General features: G+C 32.7%; 1 protein-coding gene and 1 long non-coding RNA gene across 4 annotated transcripts; both read left to right on the top strand.

Moving 5' to 3' along the window:
* The first annotated feature begins 886 nt into the window (after positions 1–886).
* Positions 887–24,971, top strand: LOC126743618 (RNA-binding protein 39). Of its 3 annotated transcripts, none has more exons than XM_050450804.1 (8): positions 887–1,036; positions 1,146–1,203; positions 9,653–9,708; positions 9,771–10,049; positions 14,683–15,064; positions 21,732–21,998; positions 22,098–22,450; positions 24,540–24,971. In XM_050450804.1, the coding sequence occupies exons 2-8, from the start codon at positions 1,150–1,152 to the stop codon at positions 24,823–24,825; spliced, it is 1,677 nt and encodes a 558-aa protein (XP_050306761.1). In that variant the 5' UTR covers positions 887–1,036; positions 1,146–1,149; the 3' UTR covers positions 24,826–24,971. The 3 variants fall into 3 exon arrangements, with proteins under 3 accessions (XP_050306761.1, XP_050306759.1, XP_050306760.1); XM_050450802.1 differs by having other exon boundaries at positions 9,768–10,049; XM_050450803.1 differs by having other exon boundaries at positions 988–1,071; positions 9,768–10,049.
* LOC126743619 (uncharacterized) lies at positions 1,761–9,088 on the top strand. The gene is made up of 2 exons (XR_007662932.1): positions 1,761–8,693; positions 8,924–9,088. It is a non-coding gene; the product is annotated as an uncharacterized LOC126743619 (long non-coding RNA).
* Positions 24,972–27,714: the final 2,743 nt, after the last annotated feature.

The following is a 27,714-nucleotide window of genomic DNA, read 5'->3' as shown; positions in this document are numbered from 1 at the left end:
TCTTTGTATCTCAAAAAATTCTTTTTTCACTTTTTATCTTAGAAACAGCTACTCTTATTCATAAATGTCCTAAATCTCCCTCTAACACTGGTCATATGACTCGCCAGGTTAACGATTTTCCCTTACCAATCCCTACATCCTCCCTCACCAAGAACTCACTTATATACCTTAGCAAAAAAATTTACAACCATGTTCCTCTATGTATCAGACAAATTTTAGAAGTTAAGAAATTCAAAAAGGAATTAAAATCACTTTTATTATCCAGGGCATATTATAGCCTTGACGATTTTTTTAATGATACCTTTTGACCTGTGCTCTGACATTATTTTAGTGTTTTAGTTTGTTCCCTATTAAATATTTTAATTTACTTCCTCTAAATTCTGTTTTATTGACAGCTTTACTTATTTTTTAATCAAATTTATCAAAAATATGCTTTTTTAAATTTTTTCAATCTGTTTTGTTATAATTAATTATGTGTGTAAATTTTATGGTAAAATGTTTTAGATGTTATGCCTCGGGAGACCGCTAAAAAACGCATAAAGCGGCTTATACGGTGACGTCATGACTTAATCGCTCGATTGACATGTCTTAAAGACGCTTAAAGGCGCTTATCGCTAAAATGTGCTTTAGAGAAGCCAAATTTGACATTTGTCCTACCGAGTTCTTCTTTTTCTTCTTCGTTCTATCCACCTGGCTACCCAGATTGACAATCTGCTCCAATTTGCAGAAAAATCTTTTGTTATTATTTATTGATTTAATAATTTATTGATGTAGTATTAATGCGATGTAGTAATTGCTCTTTAATTGAGACAGGAATTCTTAGAACGTTTCTTCTATTGGCAACATTGAAATGCGCGGACATCTAGAATATTGAAAATTGACATTGCGCATGTCATGTTTCTATCTCTTTTGTTGCCGACCATATTGAATTTCGCCATTTTCCTTCCGCCTGTTTTCGCCATTGTTGTTTGTTGGTTGATGATTTTCTGAAGTTCTTGGTTGACTTAGTCCTTTTGTGCTTTATCGGTAAAATTAAGTAAGTGTGATTAAGCCCATTATATCATACCATAGGTTGGTTATGGTTTCTTCAAAATAACTCGGTTTAATCAGGTTTTATTAGCTTTAATAATTACTGATCATAACAGGAACATGGCTGACGAGCTTGACGTTGAGGCGATGCTAGAAGCCCCATTTAGGAAGTCGGTAAGTTCGATCGTTATATTACTATTAACTAAAAAGAACATGAACCAACTTTAAATGTAATTTTTTATGCGAGCAATAAATGGCTATAATATTCTTATTGTTATAGCTTGTTTATTGATCCATAATTTTATGAGCCTCTCTTCCTTTTCACTTATGTATTGGATTATTAGCATTTGTCAGCTGATTGCTTTCTTATTATACTTTAATCATCTGATAAATATCTAATATTAACAAGATGTAAAAATGAACAGGGGCATTATTTAAATATTAATTGAGTTAGGACTCTCTCAACATCACAACCTCATTTTGTATTTTAGACTTGTGAGGTATTCGTTTTAAATGGGCTATCGGCTCCCTCCCTTAAACCAGGTACAATAATTAGTTTGTAAGTTTTTTGATTATGTTTTATTTTGATTGAATTGTTACACTGTATATCCTCGCTCATGGGTACTTTCTCGTCATAGGGTAACAAGAGCGGAGAGTGGACTTCACAGTTGCATCCTTTCCTGCACAATAAACGGATGATCCCACATGGAAGAACTGATTAAAAAGTACAGTTAATTAAATAAAATGGAGTTTTTGTTTAATTTTTACTTTTATCATTGGGAGAGACATAAGATAACTCTTTGCATTTATGTCTTCAAATAGAGTGAAATTGGGACATACCATGCATGATGGGTTATTCTGATTTTATATTATCATATGGTTCATATATTACAGATAATTGAGTTTAAAATATTTAACAATAAGTTCTTTATGTAAATCCTAATAATCTTTTATTTAGCTTGCAGTAAACTTTTTGTTCCCATTCTAAAATATATTAAAAAACCTATAAAGGGGGAGAGAAAACTTTATTTATTCTCTATATTAAGTATGGATTAAATATAAAACCTTTAAAATTGATTAACACCTTAAATCTGCACTCAAAATCAAACTTTCAAATACAATAATAATTAAAAGTTTAGCTACCACCATTGACTTTTACCCCTCTTTAAATTTCTGTAGTACTTAAAATCATACTTAGAGAAAAAAATGTATTAAAATATTGAGAATAAATATTTATCCTAAAAAAGTAATATTTTATTAGTTTTGATCATTATGCCATAATTCTTGACCATTTAAATGTTAGTTTTAACTGGAAAATCTATCTACATAATAATAGAGGATAGCAATGCATTTTAGTGATTTAAAAAAAACCCTATATTAAAAAAACTGATCCCATATCTGGAAGTGACATTTTTCAAAAATCTTTATAAGGCTATAAGCAAAATTGGTACTCAAGAACTAACTTTATAATACATTATAGGAGATAAATTTATTAGAGGTGAATTAAAAGTAAGAAAATATAATATTTTACTTCTCAGATTAAAATAAAAATATTTTAAAATGTTACAATACTCAGCTATAGAAAAATAGCCAAACTGTGATTCTCAGCCACCTGGCTGGAAATTAAAATGAGATAATATTGTAAATGAATTCAGATACATTTACAATATGATCTCATTCAGATACATTTGTTGTGATTTTTTAAAATCATTTTGTAAAGTAGCATTTTTCGATTAGGCTATATTATACAGGAGTAAAACAAACTGTTGTTTTTTCTCATAATTTCAAAAGACCCTGTAGGAAAATTAAGGTGGATAATTCTGTTTACATACTGTTCCTTGTATTCTTTGATGTATTCTAATTATTTTGATTTTTGATTCATTCCATTATCTCATTTCTGCTGCGAGGTGCAAATTGTTTATTAAAATGCTGATTTGAAGCGTATTTTTATTAAGAGAAACCAACACTAGGTATATCATAAAGTTAAGTAAAAAAAAACAATTTTAATAGCGTCTATTTCCTCTTCTCGCAGCAATAACAGCTTGCAGTCTTCGCGGCATCGAATGAATAAGGTTCCTTATTCTTTCTTGAGGAATAGCTTCATATTCTTCGATCAGCGCTAGTCGTAAGTCTTGCAAGGTTTGTGGTTGTACAGGACGACGACGAACGGCCGTTTTAAGTTGATCCCAAAGATGTTCTATTGGGTTGAGATCCGGGCTACATGCGGGCCATTCCAATCTTGGGAGTCCAACTTCATCCAGATATTCGCTCACTACATGTGCAACGTGAGGTCTAGCATTATCATGCATTAATGTAAATTGGTTCCCAATGAATGGAGCAAATGGGACAACATACCAAGGATTTCCTCAATGTAATGGTGGGCGGTTAGAGCTCCATTTTCAATAAATACAAGATTGGTGCGTGCTTTGGTAGAAATACCCGCCCAAATCATGACTGAACCGCCACGATATGAGATTTGTTCTGAAATGGTGCAGTCACCACAAAGATATGCTCTTTCATTTCTACATCTGTATACCCGCTCACGACCATCCGGCGTCCTTAAACAAACCCTGGATTCATCTGTGAATAGTACGTTTGCCCACTGTTCTAGAGTCCACTCAAAATGCGATCTTGCAAACCTCAGTCGATGTTGTCGATGCCGAGGAAGTAATTGTGGACATCTTGCTGGCCTTCTACGTATCGTTCTTTCACTTACATTTACTCCATGAAGTAATCGCAAGTCAGTTTTTAGACACACAGCAGTAGATCTTCGATCTCTTAAAGAACTAATGGTGACAAAGTGATCATCAGCTGCAGTGGTCATTCTTCTTCTGCCAGAGCCTTGTCGTCTAGTAAAAATTCCCGTCTATAAATACCTATTCCAGGCATCTCGAACTGTAGACCGCGGAAATCTCAGAGTACGGGCGACATAACTTTTGCTACGGCCATCCCTCTATTAACGCAACAATTCTACTCACGTCTGCTGGAGTTAATACCATATTGACACACAACAAATTATAATAGTGACACTGTCAAACTTTATGTCACATTAATTGCGTCCTTAGCCAACGTCGATCATTTTTAACCGAAAACTTGACATTCATTATCTAAAAATAAGCTTCAAATCAGCGTTTTAATAAAAAATTTGCACCTCGCAGCAGAAATGAGATAATGGAATGAATCAAAAATCGAAATGTTTAGAATACATCAAAGATTACAAGGAACAGTATGTAAACAGAATTATCCACCTTAATTTTCCTACAGGGTCTTTTGAAATTATGAGAAAAACCAACAGTTTGTTTTACTCCTGTATAATATAGCCTAATCGAAAAATGCTACTTTACAAAATGATTTAAAAAAATCATAACAAATGTATCTAAAAACTGATGGCAAAATAGTGAGAATCTGATTAAAAATAAAAAATTTATAAAACATCACACTTGGCCAATATTTCAGGGTGGCGGAATTTTGTGCCGGCGAGTATATTACAAATACTCCAAAAAATCTTGCATTTATTTTACAAAAAAGGGCACAGTTGATCATGAAATTAAAGAAAGCCAGTCAATTAGTCTTCCACTTAACCCTAAAAGTATTCCAATACTCTTGAGCTTTTCACGGCTTTGGATGAAAAATGGAAAGAAATTGATATATCATGTTTGTTGATACATATCAACAAACTATTAGAGAAGATGCCAGGCCGTTATTAAAAATAACGGTTATGCGACAAAGTATTAAGTCTGTTATTTTACAAAAACATTTTTTTGCAGAATTTCAGCTAATTTCTTAAGTTTTTTACATTTGTCTAAATATTTTTGTCCCTTAACATTTAATAAATTTTTTTGTAGTGCTTGATGTATATGAGTAATTTGTATTTTATAACAGTTAGGTACTGAGGAATTATTATTTTATATTTGGGTTTAAATAAAGGTATATTGGGTGAAGCATTGTGTTATAATTCTTTGGATATTCTTTATCTATATACTTTTGTCCATTACTGTAATCTTTTGTAAATCTCAAAAAATATCAGGTAGGTGTCGAAAGGTTATTCATCTTAAAAAGCTGTTGAATGAATATTTTTAATTCCTGTATATTAATGAGGCCACATAATTTGATAATATTTTATAGAAATAGCTAACCTTTGAAAGACATCCAGTATATACCTAAGTCTGTTAACAAAACTCACAATTTAATAGCAAAATCATATTTTGTGATATCAATTGTATGCAAATAAATCTATTCTATGTGTCATTTGAAAAATAATTCAATTCAGCAATATATTTATTTATATTTATCATTCTGGAATTTTATGGGTGCTGCTATAACTTTTTTACATTGTTTTACTTAATCACCCAAGAAGATCTAAATATAATGGAGAAAAGTTGGCCTTATAACACATTATAAAGGTTTGTAAGTGATACCAGTTTAGTGATGAATAGTTTATTATAAAAAATAGGGCAGTTTTATGTATTTTTAAGGAATAATCACAGTTCAGAATTTTTTTGTTTTCAAAATACAGTAGGCTCGCGTTAATGTGAACTCAAAAATTTCGACTTAGTTTGCATTACTAAAATGTTCACATTATGGAGATTATATTAAAAATAGCTAAAATTAAAATAAAATGGAACTACATTGTACTTTATTTATGTTTGTATTTATTTATAAATTTATTTATTACAGTTTTAAGCATTATACAAAAGTTTTATTTAAAAAAAGATGTAATTTTTGTTTGCACTTTTTTTTGTGACAGGTTTAAGGCTACAGCCTTTTCTTCTAAACCTTTTAGTGTAATATGTCCTTTATGTCGACATAGTTTTGACTGGCCCATTGTGTGACAATTTTCAAGGCTGCAAGAGCCTCCAAATGCGTAACTTTTTTTTCTTTAAAATTTAATATCTGGCAGGCACTATCTTCTATATCATTGCTATCGAGATTTTCCTCCACTGCGTCTGTATTTCATTCCTCAATGTCTTTGGGATTATAATCAATCTAAAAACAATCATATCTCAATGAAATTCTAAAACTATTACAGACTTTCTTCTTTTAATTTCCAAAAATCGAAAATTAAAAGGAGTAACTAGCACTAAATAATACCTGTTTAATTGTTTGAAGCAATGTAATGGTTTCATTAACTGCAGCTGCTCTAACATCATTTTCCCACATCTCTTTTAGTCGAGCTAAAGGTAGGTCATCCCCCTCCAAATTTTTTCCCAAAATATTATTCCAACATTTTAAAATTAGTGAAGGCTCTATTTTTTGCCAGGCCATATGCAATTGCATAATAGCATCTCTTAAAGTTATAACTTTTAGGGCATCAGCTACTCCTTGACCCTTTGATACAATTGAACTTAGTAGACATTTTCTACAAAATAGTTTGGTTATTCGCAAAACATTTTGGTCTAATGGTTGAATTAATGGTGTAACATTTGGGGGCATGTAGACAACAAAAATGTGTCCATCAGAAGTTTTTAATTCTTCTGCCGGTGGATGCGGAGGGGCATTGTCTAACAGGAGAACAGCTTTTAAAGGAAGGTTTTTGCTTTGTAAAAATGATTTAACCTAAAAACCCAATTTAGTCTTAAAAAAATTAAAAAGCAAACAAAACTTTCACTTACCAACCAATTTTTAAAAATTTCCTGCGTCATCCAGGCATTTTTAGTGCTTTTATAGATGACTCGATTATCAAATCCTTTAAAACATCTGGGTGATTTTGCTTTTCCTAGTACTAAAGGCGTTAGTTTGTGTGATACTGTAGCATTTGTGCACCCCAAAAGAGTTATTCTTTGTTTAGCTATTTTTAGACCAGGCGCCCTTTTTTCAAAAATTGCAACATAGGTTTTATCTGGCAATAACTTCCAATATAAACCCGTCTCATCTGCATTATAAATTTGATCTTCACTAAGATTAGGCTGCTTCATCTTTTTTCTTAAGCCTTGAGGCTGCGAGGACAACTTTTCACCTGCAATTTTAAGCAGCCTTATACCATATCGCCATTTAAATTTTTGAAGCCATCCATCGCTTGCATTAAATTTATCGTTGAGTTTTAATTTTCTATGTAAATCTAGAGCCTTTTCTTTAAGCATATCACCCGTAACTGGCAAATTTCGTTCACGCTGTTTGGTATTTATACAGCAAAGTTTCCATCTTGGGGTTTTCTGCACTTTTTAAAGTGCATTTTTTTATTTTATTAGGTCTTAAACTCTCTCCAACAATTTTTAGAATTTTTTCTTTATTTTTAATTGCACAAATAGTTGATTTTGCTATTTGATATATCTTTGTTAGTGCAGTAACACTCATACCATTTTTGTGCTCTTCAAACAACGTTTAAAATGCATAAACCCAATATCCACTAACAAGCCTAGACAAGTCTACACAGGATTACTAAAGATTTCTTAAAATTCACATTATCGAAATATGGGTTTGTTCACACTATAGAATTAACATAGAAAAATATTGGTGTTCACATTAATGAGTTGTTCATAAAATCGTAAGTTCACGTTACCGCGAGTATACTGTACATTGAAAATGTCAAAATTGCCAAAAATTTATTTAATATTTTAAAAACCATTAACTTAAATGGATTCAACGAAAACTTTTGTTCAAAATACCATTTTTGGAAACTAAAGATGGTCTTCATTTGGCCTTTTTCATTTTAAAATGTTTTATGTGCTGCTATTCTCATCAGAAATTTCTCAGTAAAAACTTGGATTTTTTTCACAAAGATAAGGTATACTAATTTTCATAAGTATATGGAGATAATACATGAGCAAACTAGTAACTTATTGAGTTTAGGCATTACATATTTATTTGGTAGTTATTTTCAGTACAACTTTATTTTAGCTTTTGTTTAAATGTTATATTAATTAATTGTTTAATGGATATATCATGGAATTAAACATGTTGAGAGTTGACTGCTAAATTGTGCTTATTTCCTAAATTAAATATATACCTGGTGTACATCATCAACATTTTCTTAAAAGATTCAATTGTTGTATTAACCATTTTTTAAAACCTATATTGCAGTGAAAAAATACTATACTTTTGCAGTATGAAGGGTATGTTTATACTGTAAACATTTGAAAATATCCTTTTTTTAAGTTGCACATTACTTCAAAAACGCATTTGAAAAAGTCATTATTGATATTTCCAAAACTAAAAATATCATGGTAAAGCAATGTGAGAATTATAAAATTTTTCTGTATATTATTTTTTACAGAAAATGGTTTTCATCAAAGTAAATAGGTTTGTGGCAACTCTATAACTCCACCATAAAACCTGTTTTCTCTATTTTAACTTGACTCTTTCCATAATCGAGTTAGCAATAGTAATATGAAATAAATTGCAGGTAATTGATGTGTTAAATAGGAAAAAGTTTTTTTACCATCTGTTGTTAAAGTTATAAAATAATACAAAACAGCGTTTTTACCTGACCAGGTAAATACTTAACTTTTTCTCATTTATCCCATATAAGGTTTATTCCATGGTTACTTTGTTAGAGATGTAAATCATCTTATTCTGTGCATGCTGTAAAAACCAACAATAAAATTTTCTTAACTGTCATACTTATTTCTCTCCTGTTGATAAAATTGTGTTTTTTTGGGGTTTGGCATTTTTTCTTTTTCAGGTATACAGAGAGCTTTAAATTTCATCTATATGGTGCTTTAAAGGTAAAAATATAGCTTCCTATTTGTGGATTTAAGATTCCTCCTTGTTAAAATATAATGAGCTTTTCTACCCCCCAAAATGCTGTAGGACAATATTGAACTAAAATAGTATACAATTAGTATTTGTTAACTGGCATTTTTTGCCAAACCCTAAAACAACTTGAACCCAATCTGTTCCTAAAAAAAAATTGGTGTTTTGAGCGACAGTCCTCTTACCCGGTCTATTTTTTCAGAATTATTGTGATCGGGATGCTTGAAGTTTTGCGACAACGTACTATATGTGTAGTTTGAACTCACTTGGACGGTAAGTCTAGTTACGGCTAGACGGCCCTCAACAACCAGGATCTCTAGGAGATGCACATATAAATTTTTTTATCATGAATAAATAGACTTTTTTACTTATTTGTATCATTCAGCCATATATCCATATAAAATTAACAAACTACAAGGGAATGGGAATTAATGGAGCGGTTTGTGGAGGCTAAAACTTAGAAATTTGGGTTTGAATTTACCAGTACCACTGGTTTCAGTTTTTAAAAAGGTTAGAATTTAATTTTAAATCTATGAGTATAGAATAATACGGAGTAGTTGCTGTATACAATGCTCTGCGCGAAATCTACACTACTCTTTTTTTTTTTGGTGTAATTAAGTGACATTTTTTAAAAAGAATTTATAAAATGACAAAATCTTAATATAAATTTCCTTGGAAATAGAACTTTTTTATTATGGTCAGAAGGGTCTATTTCCACTGATTGCATTTGGCCCAATAAACTACATAACTTTACCAAAGAACCTATTGTCACTTCCTTGTAGTTTGTTTTTCAATTCATTTACTCATCTAAAAAAAGTTTATTTATATAGGTTAATTTTTCAAACTTTCTAATCCCTTGAGCAGAATTATCAGAATTTTATTAATGCCTTTTGTTTTTTTTTCTTCTGCGTGGTCTTCTTGCTGTTCATAGGATGATGCAGTCAATGGCAAAACCAAAGAAAACGGCGACGTGTCCAAATCCTCCGAGTAAGTTTACGAATTTAATCCAAAATTATTTTTAATTAAAACAACTTTTTGATTTACAGTAGAAGATCCCGTAGGTCTCGTAGCAGAAGCCGTAGCAGAGTAAAGAAAAGCCGAAGCCGTTCCAGGGACCGTAGGAAGGGCCGCGATGAGAAGAAACGGAGCAGAAGCAAGGATCGTAGACGATCCTCAAGAGATCGTCGTCGGTCTCGATCTAGAGACAAGAGATCCAGATCGAGGGATAGGAAATCTAGTAAATCCAGAGATCGAAGGTCCAGATCTAGAGACCGTAGACGACCGGTAAGGTCTAAGAGCAGGAGCCGATCCAGGGATAGGAGAGATAGGTAAAAATATATAGCTTTATTATGTTACACCCAGATTTGTTACTTTTCAAATTGGTTTTATAAAAATAGACATTTTCAGCGCATTAAAGCATAAAATTATAAGTTTTGTAGATTTTGAACAGATCTGGAAAAAAAATTAATTGTTGCTTTTCCAATTTTGTTACAGCGGCGATATCATGTGAATTATTATCATATTATGTTTTCCTTGAGTAATTATAGCCGCATAAACTAGTTAATTTAAAAGAAAACTGGTACTTATCAAGATCTGTCATTGCTACAAAAAACTAAATTCCAAGAAATAGTCCAGTTTTTCTCAAAGAGACCGGCTTACATTTAGTAATGAAACAACCACTAAGTCACTTTCTGTGACTTAGAGTTTGTTTCATTACTATTTAAAAAATTAAAGGTAAATTAACGAATTAATTACAGAACCTGCACTTACTTACCTGTATCTTATTAGTGATAGGCAATTTTACCATAATATAAAAACATTACATTTTTTTTAATTCAAAATTCATTAGTATGTCAAGTTGGACTAGACATTATTTAACATTGTTTTGTAAATATGTATAAATATGACCAAGTTAACAGAAATCTGCAAATTCCTCTTTATTCTCTAATAATATCGCAGATAATAATTTATGGGTACTTTCAAATATTTTGAAGCATTTTTCCCGTTCGTTAGGTGTGAATGAAAACAATCGAAAATAGTCAACTAATTTATTTACACTACGAAAATACGACTACTACAGATATTTATTTTTACTGTATTTATTTACAACTCTTTAAATCTCGCGCCAATAATCCGAATTTCACTGAACTAACAACGATGCGGCTCTTTATATACTCGGCAGAACGCTGTTCCGGAAGATTCTAACTAACCTTCGAGATGTCTTGCGGTGCGTGTCATTCCGGAATGACGAAGAATCAGCTGGTTTCTCGGTGTTCACAATATTAATATTGTTCCTACCTGTATACAGAATGTCAATTTGAAAGCTGCCCACTCTTAATATCTTTCTTGCAGTTAGAATGGGAATTTAGTAGAACATTGTTTTAAATGGTGTTCAATTCTATTTTCAGTGCTATCCTACTTTGTTGCTTTTTGACTAGAGGTTTTCAAATAATCGCGTTTTAAAAAATTGCAGAAACAATTAAACTTGCCTGCATTAAGATTTTTTTTCAGGATAGTGTTTTTAAAAAAACTATTGCATTGATTTCCCTTGTAGTATAAATCATTAGAATTGTTAAATCGTTGAATAACAGGAAGATCTAGTTTAAAGAATTGATTTTTTTATTTATTGATTATTTTAATTCGACAAAAATATTTTTTTATTTGCGAAAGATAAATCTCTACAATAAAACACATCGGATCTACTTACGCACTATCTTATAAGTTGCTGAAAATGTTGTCCATTTTTATATAAATAACATTAAAAGTCTGTTTTTGAATTCCTCCCTAAAATTTCGGAAATCTTCACTGGGAATTGACTGGCATTCTGCTGCAATTTGTCTTTTAAGATCTGCAGGTTGTGTTTTATAAATAATGGATTTAAGATGTTCCCAAAGAAAGAAGTTAAGAGTGTTAAATCCGCTGATCTTGAAGACAATTCAATTGGTCCCTCTCTGCCAATCCATTTATCCGGGAATCTCTCGTTCAACCACCGTCGGACAGGAAGAAAATTATGAAGTGGTGCACCCTTCTGCTAGAATGTTAACAAATCCTAACTGAATTACCTTCTGGTAATAAGATAGTGTATAATATTGTCTTTAATCATATTAGGGTCCGGATCACCTCTTAAGTTTCCTTCAATAAATTAAGGACCAGTGACGTCATTTCCAAAAATATCAGCTCAAACATGGACTTTCTGGGGATATTGTGTATGTCCTTCTCGAAAAATATGCGGGTTTTCGTCACTCCAATATCGACAATTTGGATTGTTAACATTTCGATTTAGAAAAAATAAACATACATTTATCGTTGAAGCAGATATTCGGCAGAATATTAGAGATGGCGTTGTCTTGACGACTCATGAATTCACAAAATTCTATTCTTTATTCTTGAAGTATCGGCATTTTCTATGGATGGAGTTTATATATTTTCAGTGCTTTTCTTACTGTCTGTTATAATATTCCTATTTGTTCTGCTACTATCCTCAAGGATAGTAGCTGTCAATAAATATTATCCTTATAAAGTACAACTGATACCGAAATTGTTAGAAGACGATTTTGACCGCCGAGTGCAGTTTGAGAGCATATTGTTGAGACCAACAATGACAATGGCAATTTTATTCGAAATATAATTTTTTCTGATGAGGCCAACTTTAATGTTTAAAGTCGTTTTTCTCGGAAACCGTTAATTCTACAATGATGCAACAAGAGCACCTCTAGAAAAAAGATATTTTGATGCTCTTTACTAATTTGACATCCAAATTTATAAAAAGATTAAAACAAAAAAGTTCCAAGCCATTTTCCTAAAGTGAAAGATAGCTTAAGCCTTTTGTCATTAACGACTAGCGTCAAATTAATAGGGTGGATACAAAGAAACACTAGTAACATGCATGCAAAATTTGGCGAAAATCGGCACACTAGAAAAAAGTTAGAGTTATTAAAAAAAAATATATTTTTTTTTCATAACTTTTTTTCGAAAAAATTGTATAGAAGTTTGTTGCATTAATTTTTCATGTAGAATCGCCAACCGAAATCCTGACGCGTAATTTCCGGAAACCCTGTATTGTCTTAACACTTTTACAGTACCTGCAATTCTTTATAATGCATAATATATTTTGTCTTCTTCTTTGGTGGTTGATTGGAAAGTGTTTGTTCCACTGGATTCTGACGATGACCCTGCCGTTGATCCTTTACTAGTATTTTCGGACATTCCGTCTGAGTTGCGAAGGCCAATTAATATTTTAGTAATAATGGCAGTTTCAAGATTGAGAACCGGGATATTACTCCAATTCTGGCACCGGAAAAAAGCGATTCAAGGTGCTGGGGAAGGTGATGTAAGTAAAACTGGTGCCGTACGAAAAATGTTAGTTACCCCGCTACAATAGACATTCTACGGGAACAGATGTGAGCCGCTATAACTGAGGAACCGTTTATAGGCCAAAAAAGTTTTTATATGAATTTTTTGAGACGAATAACTTTTTCATTGACACATGCAACAAAAAAAAATTCTAGTCCAAAAAGCAAAAAAAAAACACTTTTGGGATCTTTGACGCCATCTACCTTTTGTACTTTTCATCGCAGCAAGTCGACTCAATGAGAAAGGTTGTAGAAAACGATGTCCCCAACAATTTTTGGCCTTACAAATTTTTTCAAAAACCTACCATTCTCGAGATAAATGAAATCCAAAATTATTTTTAATTTTCTCAGCAGGCCGGTCCGATTCGATCCCACATTTTTCAAGTTGCTATTATTTCTTGATTGCTAGTCTAAAGATCTGCAAAAAAATTTTACAGGGTATTTTTTTGTTAAAACAGCCTTGTTTTTGCGAGGTTGACTGTACTTTTACAAATTGAAAGAAGTCGTCCATATTCTCAAAGAGACCCTGATATAAATAAATCAAAGGAGAACAACACAAAGTCTCGGTCTCAAAAAAAATCTTTAATTTGTTAGAGGGGTCACACGTGTTTCGCTCCTAAGAGCGTCATCAGACCTAAAAAATGATGTAAACAAAACCAAATAAAATTACAAAAAGACCTTAAAGTAAAACAAAAAAGTATACCTCAAGAAGGTTAAAAACACGTCCGACTGGGTCAAATATACACACACACTGAACGGTAAAATATAAGTTTAAAAAACTGACGTCACAAATATATAAAAAACAATAACATAGAACTGGAATACAAGAAAATAATAAAAAGTAAAAAGGAACTATAGAGATTTGAACCTACAACCTTGCAGCAAGACTGTTACCGTTTGCTGCGTTGGCCGCTAGGCCACACCGTTCATGCGATATGTAATCTCTAGATTCTCTAGAAGATCCAGCTTTTTGCCCTTCTGGCAGTCATGATCCACTGCCACATTATTGAGGTAGGAAAAATTATGACCTGTTGACAATAAATGATTGGCAAACGCTGACTTGAGATCAAAGAAGAGTCCAGTTTTAACTTGCGTTAACGACGTGTTCAATTTTGAGCCGGGACTCATTTTTAATAACATCTTGTAGTCCCCTCCTTTCTTTTCAAGCTATCGCATGAACGGTGTGGCCTAGCGGTCAACGCAGCAAACGGTAACAGTCTTGCTGCAAGGTTGCAGGTTCAAATCTCGATAGTTCCTTTTTACTTTTTATTATTTTTTTGTATTCAAGTTCTATGTTATTGTTTTTTATATATTTGTGACGTCAGTTTTTTAAACTTATATTTTACCGTACAGTGGGTGTGTATATTTGACCCAGTCGGGCGTGTTTTTAACCGTCTTGAGGTATACTTTTTTGTTTTACTTTAAGGTCTTTTTGTAATTTTATTTGGTTTTGTTTACATTATTTTCTAGGTCTGATGACGCTCTTAGGAGCGAAACACGTGTCACCACTCAACAAATTAAAGAATTTTTTTGAGACCGAGACTTTTTAGCGTTTTTCTCCTTTGATTTATGTACTATTACTACAATTCCTAAAACTTCCCCATTCCAGATTCAGACGGAGAAGTCGCGAGCCAAGAAGAACCCGAAGCAGAGACCGTAAAAGTCGTAGCAGGAGTCGCAAACGAAGCCGCAGCCGTAAAAGATCCCCGTCGCCACCCGCCGCAGCAGTGCGTCCGCCGTTCAGAAAAGCCACCAGATCGCCTTTGGGCCTAAGAAGCTCGTCGCCATTGGAAGAGTTAAGTTCGGAAGAACGCGATGCCCGGACGGTATTTTGTATGCAATTGTCGCAACGGATACGCGCCCGAGATCTGGAAGAATTCTTTAGTTCGGTGGGGAAGGTGCGAGATGTCAGGATGATTGTGTGCAATAAGACCAGGAGGTTCAAGGGAATTGCTTATATTGAGTTTAAAGATCCAGAAAGTGTTGCCTTGGTAAGTGAATGTTTCTGATTTAGTCATTGCATCACAGTACATTCAAAATTAAATAACAACATTTAATTGACTAGTAAATCTAGCTTTATTTATTAGGGAAAAAATGTTTTTTTCTGTTATCCATAACAGGTTAGCTTATTAGGTTTAGGTTATTAAGTTAATCTTTCTGTATAGAACCACAATAATACCTAAATTATTCTGTAAAGTTAATTACGAAATTATGGTCTTTTTTGTACTTTTTTGCGTGTCATAAAAGGAAATCTTCACCTTTCTAATATTTATTTATTTATAATAATGACAGAAATATTGCCTTCTTACAACATTGAAAGGCTAGAATTAGCATTGCCGTGGAACTATGGGCAGTTTGTTTGCTTGCAACATCTCTGATGCAATGATGTTAAATGCTTATGTAGAAATGACAAAAAAACACTTTATAATATCATAAAAATTTGTCACTTATTTTGATAGGCGCAAAACAATACTATTCTAATAATAAAATATGAAGCATTTTTTTTCATAAAATATGATAAGATACTCTATAAAGAAGTAAAAATTTAAAGTTAAATAAATGTAGATCACACATTAGAGAAAAAGGCAACAACATCGCAACGCCACTCGATTGCATTGTTGATTCTACCGACACAAGTAATCTTTACCAGTGACGTCGTCAAAAAATATTTACATGTTAAATATTTATTATTAATAGATTATGCTTTAAATTATTTATTTATTTATTTATTTATTTCAATATACGACAGAGCCAGTTTACAAAACAAAATAGATAATACAAAATACTAGACAATATAGCAATATAAATACAATACTAAAATTACAAAAAAAATATATATATACCAAGATAAAACCTCTGAAAAAACAGTCATCAACAAGGCTAAAAACTTAGCACTATCCAAGGAACATAGGTTAAAGTGTAAGATTATTTATTTTTGATTTGAATGACCGTAAGCCGCCGGAAAATGGATCCAAACTATTTTCATTAAAGAAACGCAAATTCCTAGTCAGTGGAGAAAAAAACCCATAGTTGGCCGAATGAAAGGGTAAACGAAACATAGAAGAGTTGATCCTTCTTTGACAGGTGTTAAAAGGAATTGCTTCCAAGATGGTAGGACAATGATATAAACCATTTAAGATCTTATAAAACGTTAAAGCATCAGAATAATGCCGTCTGACTTCAAGATTAGGGATATTAAATTGGACACTGATAGCATTATAGTCGATGTAATAATTACGAAAAATATTAACTTCAGCTCTATAAGCAAGGGATCTTAAGAATCTTCTTTGTACAGCCTCAAGGTGTTCAATATGAGAATCATAATAAGGGGACCAAATTACAGACGCATACTCAAGCAAGGAACGTACCAAAGAGTAATAAAGTAATTTGAAACAATAAGGTGAAAGATGTACACTATTTCTAGTGATAAAACCAAGACTACGCATACTCCTGTTAATAATATCCAAAATGTGCGGCAAAAAAGTTAGCTTGGTATCAAAAAGAACACCTAAATCTTTAACTGTATCAACTGACTTCAGTTCGTTATTGTTGATTGTGTATTAATAATTAATAAATTATAAACAATATTATCAGTTATGAACTGTTTATGCGTTGTTTCAACGTACCTCATTAGAGTAAAGGTACTTATCTAATAAAAAGAATTTTTATGGAAATTAAATATTTTATAATTATTATAGATTTCTTAATAAGTTTTTATTATTCTACGTTTATGACGACGGTTGTCCCTTGATCATGTTATGATAATATTGGTATTTACTTGTGAAAAGATCGGCTTTTCCCTTTTTTCCCATGGTACGGCACAAGTTTTTACTATCCTAACAGTTTACAAAAACACTGCAATTACTACCTTTTTCAACCAAAAACTAAAGAAAAAACACAGAACTTCATAAATGCCGAATGTAAACACAAAATCGGTTGTGAAGATGACATTCGCAAGATGACATCAGCTTTTGCCTGCGGTGTCGCGATTTCAAATTTTTCAGAAGCGGTTTTAGAAATAAGAATGTTAATTTTTTTTCTTTGAAGATGTTATTTTTGCGTTTAAAATAACATATTATATCTATTTCTAATTTTTATTTTAAATCCAAAATCTAACATCGATAAGTTCAATTAACATTATTATATGTATTGATATATACAGTATTGGCCATAATAGCTGAAACTTTTGAAAATTTATTATATTTTGTGTGCCTTTTAATTAGCATTTTATTTTCTTTTATAAAGTTGTTGTACAAGAAAACCTAGTGTTAATTAATTTAAATGTTGACATAAATTCAGCACCAGTAGCAGTTCGGAATAAAAATTTAAAAAAAGCTGGACAAAATACTTGGAACTAAATGATTTTTATTCAAAAACGACATAAAACATAACTTATTGAAACCATAATATTATAATTAATATTTGGTATGGTAACCCTTAGCATTAATTACTGCCTGCATTCTTCTGGGCATTGATTCAATCAAATTTTCAATTATTTATCTGTCAATGTGAGTCCAGGCTTCAACAAGCTTATGAAATAGTTCATCAGCATTTTTGACTGTTCCAGATGCCCGAATTTTGCGATCCAGATGTTTCCATAAATTTTCAATCGGGTTTAAGTCTGGACTCTGGGCCGGCCACTTTAAAACTGTGATCTTTTCTTGGTCCAACCATTCTTTTACCAATTTTGACGAATGTTTTGGATCGTTATCATGCTGGAATACAAAATTTACTGGCATAGACTCAAATGTGTAAGGCTCCATTATATTTCGCAAAATATCCCGATACATAAATCGATCCATTTTCCCCACAATTTTATGTATTGGCCCAGTACCTTACCAAGCAAAGCATCCCCATACTATCAAATTATCACCTCCATGTTTAACCGTAGGTCGGATAAACTTTTTCTTGAGTCTTTCACCTTTTGGTCGTCTTACATGAAGTATTCCATCACTGGAAAAAAAATTGAACTTAGATTCGTCACTGAATAGCACTTTTTTTCAATCTTGTACAGTCCAGTTAAGATGATCCATTGCAAATTGTAGGCGTAACTTGACATTTTTCTTCCGCAGCAATGGTTTTTTAGCAGGTCTGTAGCTGTTAAGTCCACCAGAACACAATCGCCTTCTTACCGTTCTTGCAGAGATATTGGAAGGCTCACCTTCATTTAATTTTTGTAAAATTTTGAAGAATGACAAAAATGGGTCATTCTGGGAAATATTTAAAATTCGCCTATCTACACGGGCAGTCGTGGCTTTAGGTCTTCCAGTGCTTTTACCTGGTACCACATTTCCAAATATACGATATTTCTTAATTATCCGTGACACGGGTGTTTTTAGGAACGTTTAGTCTCTGAGCAATATTACGCTGCCTAACACCCTGATTGTAAAAATCTAAAATTCTTTGGCGAATGTCGCTGGAATAGGCCTTGCCTTTTCCCATGGTAACACAAAATAAAATAAATAAAAAGAACCCACTTGCACACTGGTGTGTCAAAGACTGCCTGTAAAATACATCTTTTATAAAAAGGTCCAAGCATTTTGTCCAGTACAAAAATTTAAAGTATTTCTTATTGTCTGAAACAAGATAAGGTTGAAATTCTGGTATGCTTTTTTGTTTACTTATAAATATGTTTATTGATTGGATGTACAAAAATAAAATATAAATTTAAAACATTGGAAAAATTTTAAATTTTTAAAAGTTCCAACTTTTATGGGCAATACTGTAGCTGAAAATTTCCTCTTTTGAAAATGCATGTAAACTTTACAACAAAGAATCAATGAATATATTTGTAAACAAAACATCCCCCGTGCCCCTGTGCACATGTTGAACTCAAACAAAGTTGTTGTTTACTAATTTTAGCCTTTCAGTGTTCTAAGATTGCCTTGTAACTATTTAATATATATACATACAGGGTGTCATTGAAATGTTGTAAAAAATTTCGAGAGGTGATAGTACTCCTAAAAATAGTAAATGCAGTTTCTATAAGTATAGGGCCAAAATGCATATTAATGGAGTGCACTGAAACGGTGAACTTAAAAAATGATTTTTTTTTAATTCTTGGCTTAAAAAACGAGATAAAATTTCGTACTCCATAAATTTATTATCATTTGACTCTAAATCAAATGATGATATTGAAAATTTATTTGGAAAGTCAGAAAGGGCAGTTTTTGATAGGGCAGGGAGGTTGTTTCGTGAATAACTTTTTGACTTTATTTTTTTCGCAATGTGGGTTCATTTTTTGACAACTACATACTTTTTGCTACAAAAAAGGTACTCTTGTTGCACAACGCCCAAAGCGATGGTTTTCGAGAAAATTTAAGGTAAAGGTTTTTCTGGCATAAATATTATTAACAAAAGTAATGACTTATTCAATTCATAATAGTCACATTTTGGGAATTACAGTGACTGATATCAAAGGCATCAGTATCAATCCAGAATTCTTAGCTGCACACTAATTTGTCGTACGCACGTTATAACAAAAGCCTAGTTATAACATATACTGCCGGTAAACGCCGTAATAAAATCATTATTACTTCGTTAATAATGTTGACTAAAATTATCCGTCATTTCAGGGATTACCGTCGATGATTTAGGTCTGTAGTTTAACCGTCTGAATGAAAGTACGGTGTGACACTATCCTAAACACTTTTTATAATAAAACATTTCACCATATAAAGCAACAAAACACAACTTATATTAAAATTTTATTTAAAAGTATCGTTTTGAACGATTTGATGGTATATTGTTTTATTTGTTCATATACTATAAAATCTAAAAGTTTAAAGTTAGAGATAATTCTCTGGTACTTTCTCATTTTAATTTTTTTAAAGCTATCCACAGACAGTAAATTTTTTATTGAAACATTTTTAAAAGGTGGAGTAGCCGGTTAGGGACACTCAATTGAACCCCCAGAGTTAAATATTGTCCAACTTTATAACGTTTATTTTTAATCTTTTTTTACGGTAAAATAAGGATACATGTCACTAGATATTCAATTGAAAAAAACATATATTTCTGTACTCAAACAAAAAATACATAGGGCATACAAAAAATATAAAACAGTTTCAAGTGAAAGTCATTTGTATCTATTTTCAGCGGTTTGAATTTTATAGCATCTAATAAGAAAATTGAACTTTCAAGATTCAACATTCAATGGTCGAGAACTAATAATTCAAGACTATTGTCAGTAATCGATATACCGGGTGGTGCGTCGCCGAACGGAACATAGGAAACCCATGTAATTTTTAAGGGGGTCAATTATTGGCATCCCTGTACATTTTATAGAAAAAATGTAAGATAACTTTTTGAAGAGACCAATCTGGCAAACCCTTGTGCAAAGTTTCAAAAAATGTTATTAAGCGAATCTTGAATTATTCAATTAAATGTAATTGCAAAATTAGCAAATTTTCGGTTCAGGTAAAACCAAATGGGCTACTGGTGCCAAATGAATATTGTCACTGACTGTGAGGAAAAGTGTCAATAAATCAGTGACAGTCGATATTTGAAAACAAGTATGAATTATTCAGTCGACGAAAAAATAGCCATAATTAAGTGTCATAAGTGGCATTATGCGGTAAACGGTCTTACTTTGAATGTATGGTTGTGAGATTGATAAAACGAAAAAAAAAACATTTCTTGTATTCGGCTGTACGTCAGATTTGACAAAGCCTTATAAGAAATTGTTTGCTGGTATCTGGTGTCTGGTTTTACCTGAACCGAAAATTTGGTAATTTTGCAATTACATTTAATTGAATTTTAATTTTTTGAAATTTTATTAAAATTTTTTGAAACTTTGCACGAAGGTTTGCCAGATTGGTCTCTTCAAAAAGTTATCTTACATTTTTTCTGTAAAATGTACAGGGCAACGAATAATTGACCCCCTTAAAATTTACATGGGATTTTCTATGTTCCGCTCGGCGACGCACCACCCGGTATTTAGAGGCACGCCCATACAACTAACCTACTAATAGTTTTTACAATCCTGCAATATGTGTTGCCCAATTTATCCTCAGCCTGTAATAAATGACTGAACATGTTCATCATTTAATAGAATTCGTTTATGTTGCTGCAAGAGACCTTGATATAATTTAAAAAGCAAAACAGAAACGAAACACAGAGTCTTGGTTTCAAAACCTTTATATAATGAATTAATCATCAGACTTAAATAAATTTTATTAGTTTATATATAATATTTCCCTCTTTTCTTTAATCCTGTAGCAGAATTTCATTAATTTTAATTACCAAATGTTTAAATACAAAACAGGTCTTGCTGCATTATCTAACTTGCATTCCCTGCCTTTTTACAGTTACATTTGGCCAAACAGTCTCGGTAGTTCATGGAATGATATGTCATTGATGATGATGTTATGAACAAATAAATTATAATATGTTATAATTTTAGTCAAACAAGGTAATAATAGTTCTGTTACGGCATTTGCCGACAGTGCGTGTAATGCTAGGATTTTTAGGTAGCGACGTGTTACGCCGATTCTTTTGATCTACAGGGTTTTATTTAGTTTTAAGAAAAAAATATTTTTTTTTTGACTTTACTTTTTTTCTACCATTTAAAAAAGTCAATAAATAAACTTTAAAATGTACTAAATGCTCTGTAATAATTGATCATTTCTAATATTCAACTTAATCTTTTTCTTATAGGCTTTAGGATTGTCTGGTCAAAAATTGATGGGTGTTCCGATAATAGTCCAACACACCCAAGCCGAGAAAAACAGAATGGGCAACGCCATGCCCAATTTGATGCCGAAAGGCATGACCGGACCGATGCGTCTGTACGTGGGATCACTACACTTTAATATCACAGAAGAAATGTTAAGGGGCATATTTGAACCGTTTGGAAAAATCGAAAACATTCAGTTAATAATGGATCCCGAAACTAACCGGTCTAAAGGATACGGATTCATTACAGTAAGTAACTTTTGTCTTTAGAATCTTTCTTTGCTATCCTATTTCCCGATACATTTTTCTTTGTAGTAGTTGCATTTATTTAATAATAAACCTTTGTAGTACCTCAACTGCGACGACGCGAAAAAGGCCCTGGAACAACTAAACGGATTCGAACTAGCAGGCAGACCGATGAAAGTAGGAAACGTGACGGAAAGGATCGACCTGCAAACGTCGGGTCCATCGATTTTGGACTCGGACGAGTTGGACCGTTCCGGTATCGATTTGGGGGCCACTGGAAGACTTCAGCTCATGTTTAAACTGGCAGAGACCGCGGGTATGCAGGTACCTGCCGCGGCAGCTAATGCGCTCAGCATGGCCACCGGACAACCCGTGGTACCTCAAGTGCAGACTAGTACCGCACCGCCTATCGCCACTCAATGTTTTATGTTGAGTAATATGTTTGATCCAATCTCGTAAGTTGATCTTTTAATAATAGGATAACTTTAAAAGCCTGACTCTCTCGAAAAAAATAGGTTAGGCTAAGAATTTGCATATTGTTATAAAATTAACAAAAAAAAAACAACCCTAAACAGTTAGTTAGGATAGTATAGATAAAAATGATTAAACAAATTCAATTAAAACTCTGGTATTGTTTTCTTCTTTTATTTTTTGGACACATCGATTAGTATTGTCATTTGCGCGTTTTTTGAAATAAAGCATTTCTATGTAGGTTGCCTCCGGTAGAAACTATTGCGTCAATATTCAATTTTTTTAAAATAGAATATCCTGCACATTTTGACGTTTTACAATTTTATGATATATTCTATATATTCAAACAGTTTCCAATTTTACTACTTGATAACTGTTTATCATGCATTTGGGAATATAATTGTCATAATAGTTGTTATTTCACGCATCATTTTTAAATAAAATGCATTTATCTGAGAAAGAACGAATTGAAATACTCATTAAACCGGGTGCGTAGATAACAGGAGGTCTATAATCTATTTAATGCAGCTCATGCTGATCGTTCTGCAATTACTTCACCGTTAGCGAAATTGAATCAAAATTAAGGGAACGGCCATGTAAGAAATTTATCTAAAGGAAAACCTCCAAAATTTTAAATTTGTAAATCCGAAAAATGGCACATCGTTATGAAAACAATGAACTTGTGGATATGTTGCTTATTTATGGAGAGTGTCTTCAAAGTGCTGCTGCTGCTTTGGTATTATACGCAGACCGCTTTTCTTTGCGGAATCATCCTACACCCAGAAGTTTCATAATCTTATTCAACGGGCTAGGGATACTGGCGGTTTACGGGAACATCGTGGAGGGCATGCAGTAAGAGGAAGGAGACCTGAAAATGTTCATAGGAAAGACCACATTTTAAATCTCATCGAAGAAGATCCAACAACAAGTACTCGAGTTGTTGCAGAGCAGGTCGGATTAAGTCAAACAAAAGTATGGACAACATTGCGCGAGAATCAATATAATCCCTTTCACGTTCAACGTGTCCAAGCGCTACTGCCTGAAGACTTCCCCCGCAGAGTTCAGTTTTGTGAATGGTTCCTACAACAACATGAAAATGATCAACATTTTTCGAACTAAATTTTAGCCATGGACGAGGCAACATTCACCCGAAACGGAATTAACAATTTTCGAAATACGCATGTTTGGTCTGTTGATAATCCCCATGCAATTCGCAGAACCAATTTTCAACACCGCTTTTCTGCTAATGTGTGGGCAGGAATTGTGAATGGGATACTTGTTGGACTATTTATCTTACCAGACTGTTTGACGGGCGATGTTTATTTGGACTTTTTGCAAAATAGCCTGTTCTGTTAGAAGACGTACCACTGAATATCAGGCAAGCTATGTGGCTCCTGCAGGATGGAGCACCTGCCCATTTTAGACGAGAAGTGAGCGAATTTTTGGATATAAGTTACCCAAATCGGTGGATTGGCCGAAATAGACCACTTGTATGGCCACCAAGGTCGCCAGACCTAAATCCATGTGATTTTTTTTTGTGGGGGGTATATGAAAAGTTTAGTTTTTAAGACGCCTATCGACACACAAGAAGAACTAATAGCACGTATTGAGCAGGCTGCGGCAACAGTTAGACAAAAACCGATTTCTCTATTGCGTGCCGTTACGGAACAGTGGTTACGTCGAGCAAATCGTTGTGTTGAAGTTAATGGTGACAAGTTTGAACAACTTATTTAAATTAGAGAGGACCGTATTGGACTCATTTTATAACATTTTGGCAATGCAATTTTTTTATTTCTCGGTTTTTTGAATAAAGTTATTTGAAAAAAATGTTTATTTTACCGAGTTCTATACACAGTTAAAAAAAAGTATTAACTTAAAAATCACCCTGTATAGAGTAAAAATAGGTTTAGATAACGAACATCAATACTTCAATAAGTATGGATTCAATATCGATATCGATGTTTTTAGGTCGAAGTATCGGTGTGTCATTGCCATCCCCATCATTTTAAAAATTATTATTATTATTGTGATATAATGTTAACTTTTTGTGCTCACAATTATGTTTTTTTTTAGGGAGAATAACCCAACCTGGGACATAGAAATCCGAGACGATGTAATTGAAGAATGTAATAAACACGGAGGCGTATTGCACGTTTACGTGGACAAAGGATCGCAAGGCAATGTGTACGTAAAATGCCCCTCGATCGCAACAGCGGTGGCGTCCGTAAATTCATTGCACGGTCGATGGTTCGCCGGAAGAGTTATCACGGCCGCCTACGTTCCATTGTTAAATTACCATTCATTGTTTCCTGATGCTATGACCACTACGCAATTATTACTGCCCAGCAGCAGAAAGTGATCGTGATAAGAGTATAATGATTTTTTTTAAGGTTTTGTAGATATTTTTGTATTAAGAGTTTCGGATTAACTATTAGGATAGTTACTTAATTTTTTAATTGCACCGTGTACATTGCTAATGAATAAAATTATATGGTAAGTTTAGTAGTCCATGAGTTTAATTTCAATTGGTGTCTTATAATAATATTTATTCGAAACTGCACAAAACTTTTTCCTAATTTTAGCATTTTAAAAATTAATTTTTCGCAAAGACGAAATTCACTTCATGCAAAAATATGCATACGGTGTTCTTCCATTTAACTTTTGGATTGCTAGCAACAAAAGCAACCAATAAATCTTAACAATTTAGTGAAATATAAATAAAATACGAACATATGTAATGAAATATAAAATAAGACATTTATAAAATAAAAAAGGAAATAAAATTATAGCATTAAATAAGGGTACTATAAAGATGCAAAGATGCAAGTACGTCTGCAAACTCTTGGCAAAATAGTAACACTGTAAAGTTAACGCCGCAGTGTCTTCAAAGTGCTGCTGCTGCTTTGGTATTATACGCAGACCGCTTTCCTTTTATGAACAAGCACACGAAACAACTAAACATTTACAAAACCATGCTCCACAACTAAATCATCCACTAACAGTCGATCATAAGCTCTTCAAAGGGAAGGGACAAAGATCTAAGGAAAGGCGTTATAGACTTTGATTTTATACGTAAAGAATCTTTCATACATTGCCGATCCATGTACAGGCGGAGTCAAAGTACCCTTAAAATGTATATTTACGTTATGAACATCTTTTCGAAACTAAATTTTCTGATAAAGATAAATGGAAAGATGATTCTTTATTATTTTATGATATAAACAGGCACAATGTAATTTTTTTCGCCTGACCATATTTAGCCAGTTGAGAATTTTAAGGTTATTACGGCGTCTGAGTCTAAAAATAAAACTTAACAACAGTTTTGTATCTTTTTAACTCTCTGTGCTTTAGAAGATATAGGTATATGTTGTACGCAATTGGCGAAAATGGTCACTGCCCGAAATTTATACCCACAACGCGATGTGGATTTTACGAATTATCCACATTGCGTTACGGATATATTTTATATACCCAAAACGCGTGTGTAAATTTCAAAAACGCGACGCGAAATTACGATTATCATCGAAGACACGTATATATAATAAATACCGACAACCCGAAAATTCATAACCTTACTTATTTTTATCGGCAGCAGTTGTTTATTTGTTTGTCCTTTGTCAAAGTTTTAAGTAAAAATTCGATAAAAATGAATGAATCAATCTTAAAAAAGAATTGGCTTAAATAAACTTTATATAGAATCAAACATTAGGTCTACACTCCTCTTAGAAAGTGATTATAAAAACATTATTAGTGAAGTTAAAGAAGCACATGAATTACACATATTGGGCAAACCACTTTCATCAAAACTTTATCGAAGGTTGAATCGATATGAATTGCTAAGTATTGAAGAGGAGGAAAAGTTGATAGCCAGAAGAAACGAGGAACTTCACTAACGAAGAAGATATTAAACTTTATGTTCATCGGGAACAATTATTCGATATTGTGCATGCAGTCCAGATTAATACAGGATATAAAAGAGAAAAAGGTAGGTTAATTTTTTTAATATTTAACACCATTAACATTTAAAAGAGTTTATTACAAGCTTTTATTTAACTCACCGTGTTAATGTGTTTATCTGTGTGTGTCAGGGTATGGGTCAAATCTTGTAAGCTGAATTAAAACCGCGTCCTCTTATCACAAGGAATTACATTATTCTTTTGGTGAAAATATTTTTAATTTTTAGGAATGGAGCATGAATTAACAAAAAAATACACAAACATCACTCGAAACATTATAAACTTGTTTCTTAGTAAATGTAAGTCATGTCAGTTGAAGAAAAAGATTCCAAAGAAGGGTTTAGTTGTAAAACCTATTATTTCCAAATACATGGACTGTAGATATCAGGTAGTTTCAATTCACTTTAATATTCATTAAAAACCAATACCTAATTGTAATTATGATATTGTAAGTTGACCTGATCGATATGCAAACAGCGCCAGATGGCCCATATAATTTAATTCTTAACTATCAAGATCATTTGACAAAATAATTTGTCAAATGATCTTTGTGTTTGTTTTGAGACCACTGAAGACCAAAACCGCACACGAAGTAGCTGAATACTTGGTTGATATTTTCTGTCTTGTGGGTTCACCATATATTTTGCAGTGGTAACGACCGTGAGTTTGTCAACTCGGTGATCACAAAACTTACCACTCTCTGGCCTGGTCTTAAAATAGTTCTTGGCCGACCAAGACACTCACAGAGCCAAGGCTCGGTAGAGAGAGCCTAATCAAGATGTTCGCGATATGCTGATTACTTGGGTAAACGATAATAACACAAAATGGTCAGAAGAGTTGAAATTCATACAGTCACAGAAAAACCGATCGTTTCATAGAGGAATTGGCAGAAGTTCTTATGAGGCTATGTTTGGCAGTAGACAGGTTAATGGTTTAGGAGATGCCGACCTTCCGCGAAACGTTATTAATAAATTGCAAAGTGAAGAAGACTTAGAAGAATTAATAAATAGTATGGAAAACGAACAATGACAATAATAATTTAACAAATAGAGAAAATGTCGAAAATTAAAATAACAACGCCGACCAGAAAAATCAAGACAATAATGAAAATGAACCTAATAAAATGATGGACAACAACAATGGCAATAATGATGTATATAGTATGGCAGAAGACGAAGTTGAAAATAGCTTTAATTATCAGATAACACAAAGGGGTAAAAGAATTTTGAATCAAAGAGAGGAATCACATAAAATGATGAAAATGCAAGCAAGGAAAATGCTGTGTGAGTCAA

This window comes from Anthonomus grandis, chromosome 13 (assembly GCF_022605725.1).
Source record: "Anthonomus grandis grandis chromosome 13, icAntGran1.3, whole genome shotgun sequence".
Classification (NCBI taxonomy): Eukaryota; Metazoa; Arthropoda; class Insecta; order Coleoptera; family Curculionidae; genus Anthonomus; species Anthonomus grandis.
This window is presented reverse-complemented; position numbering and strand designations above follow the sequence as displayed.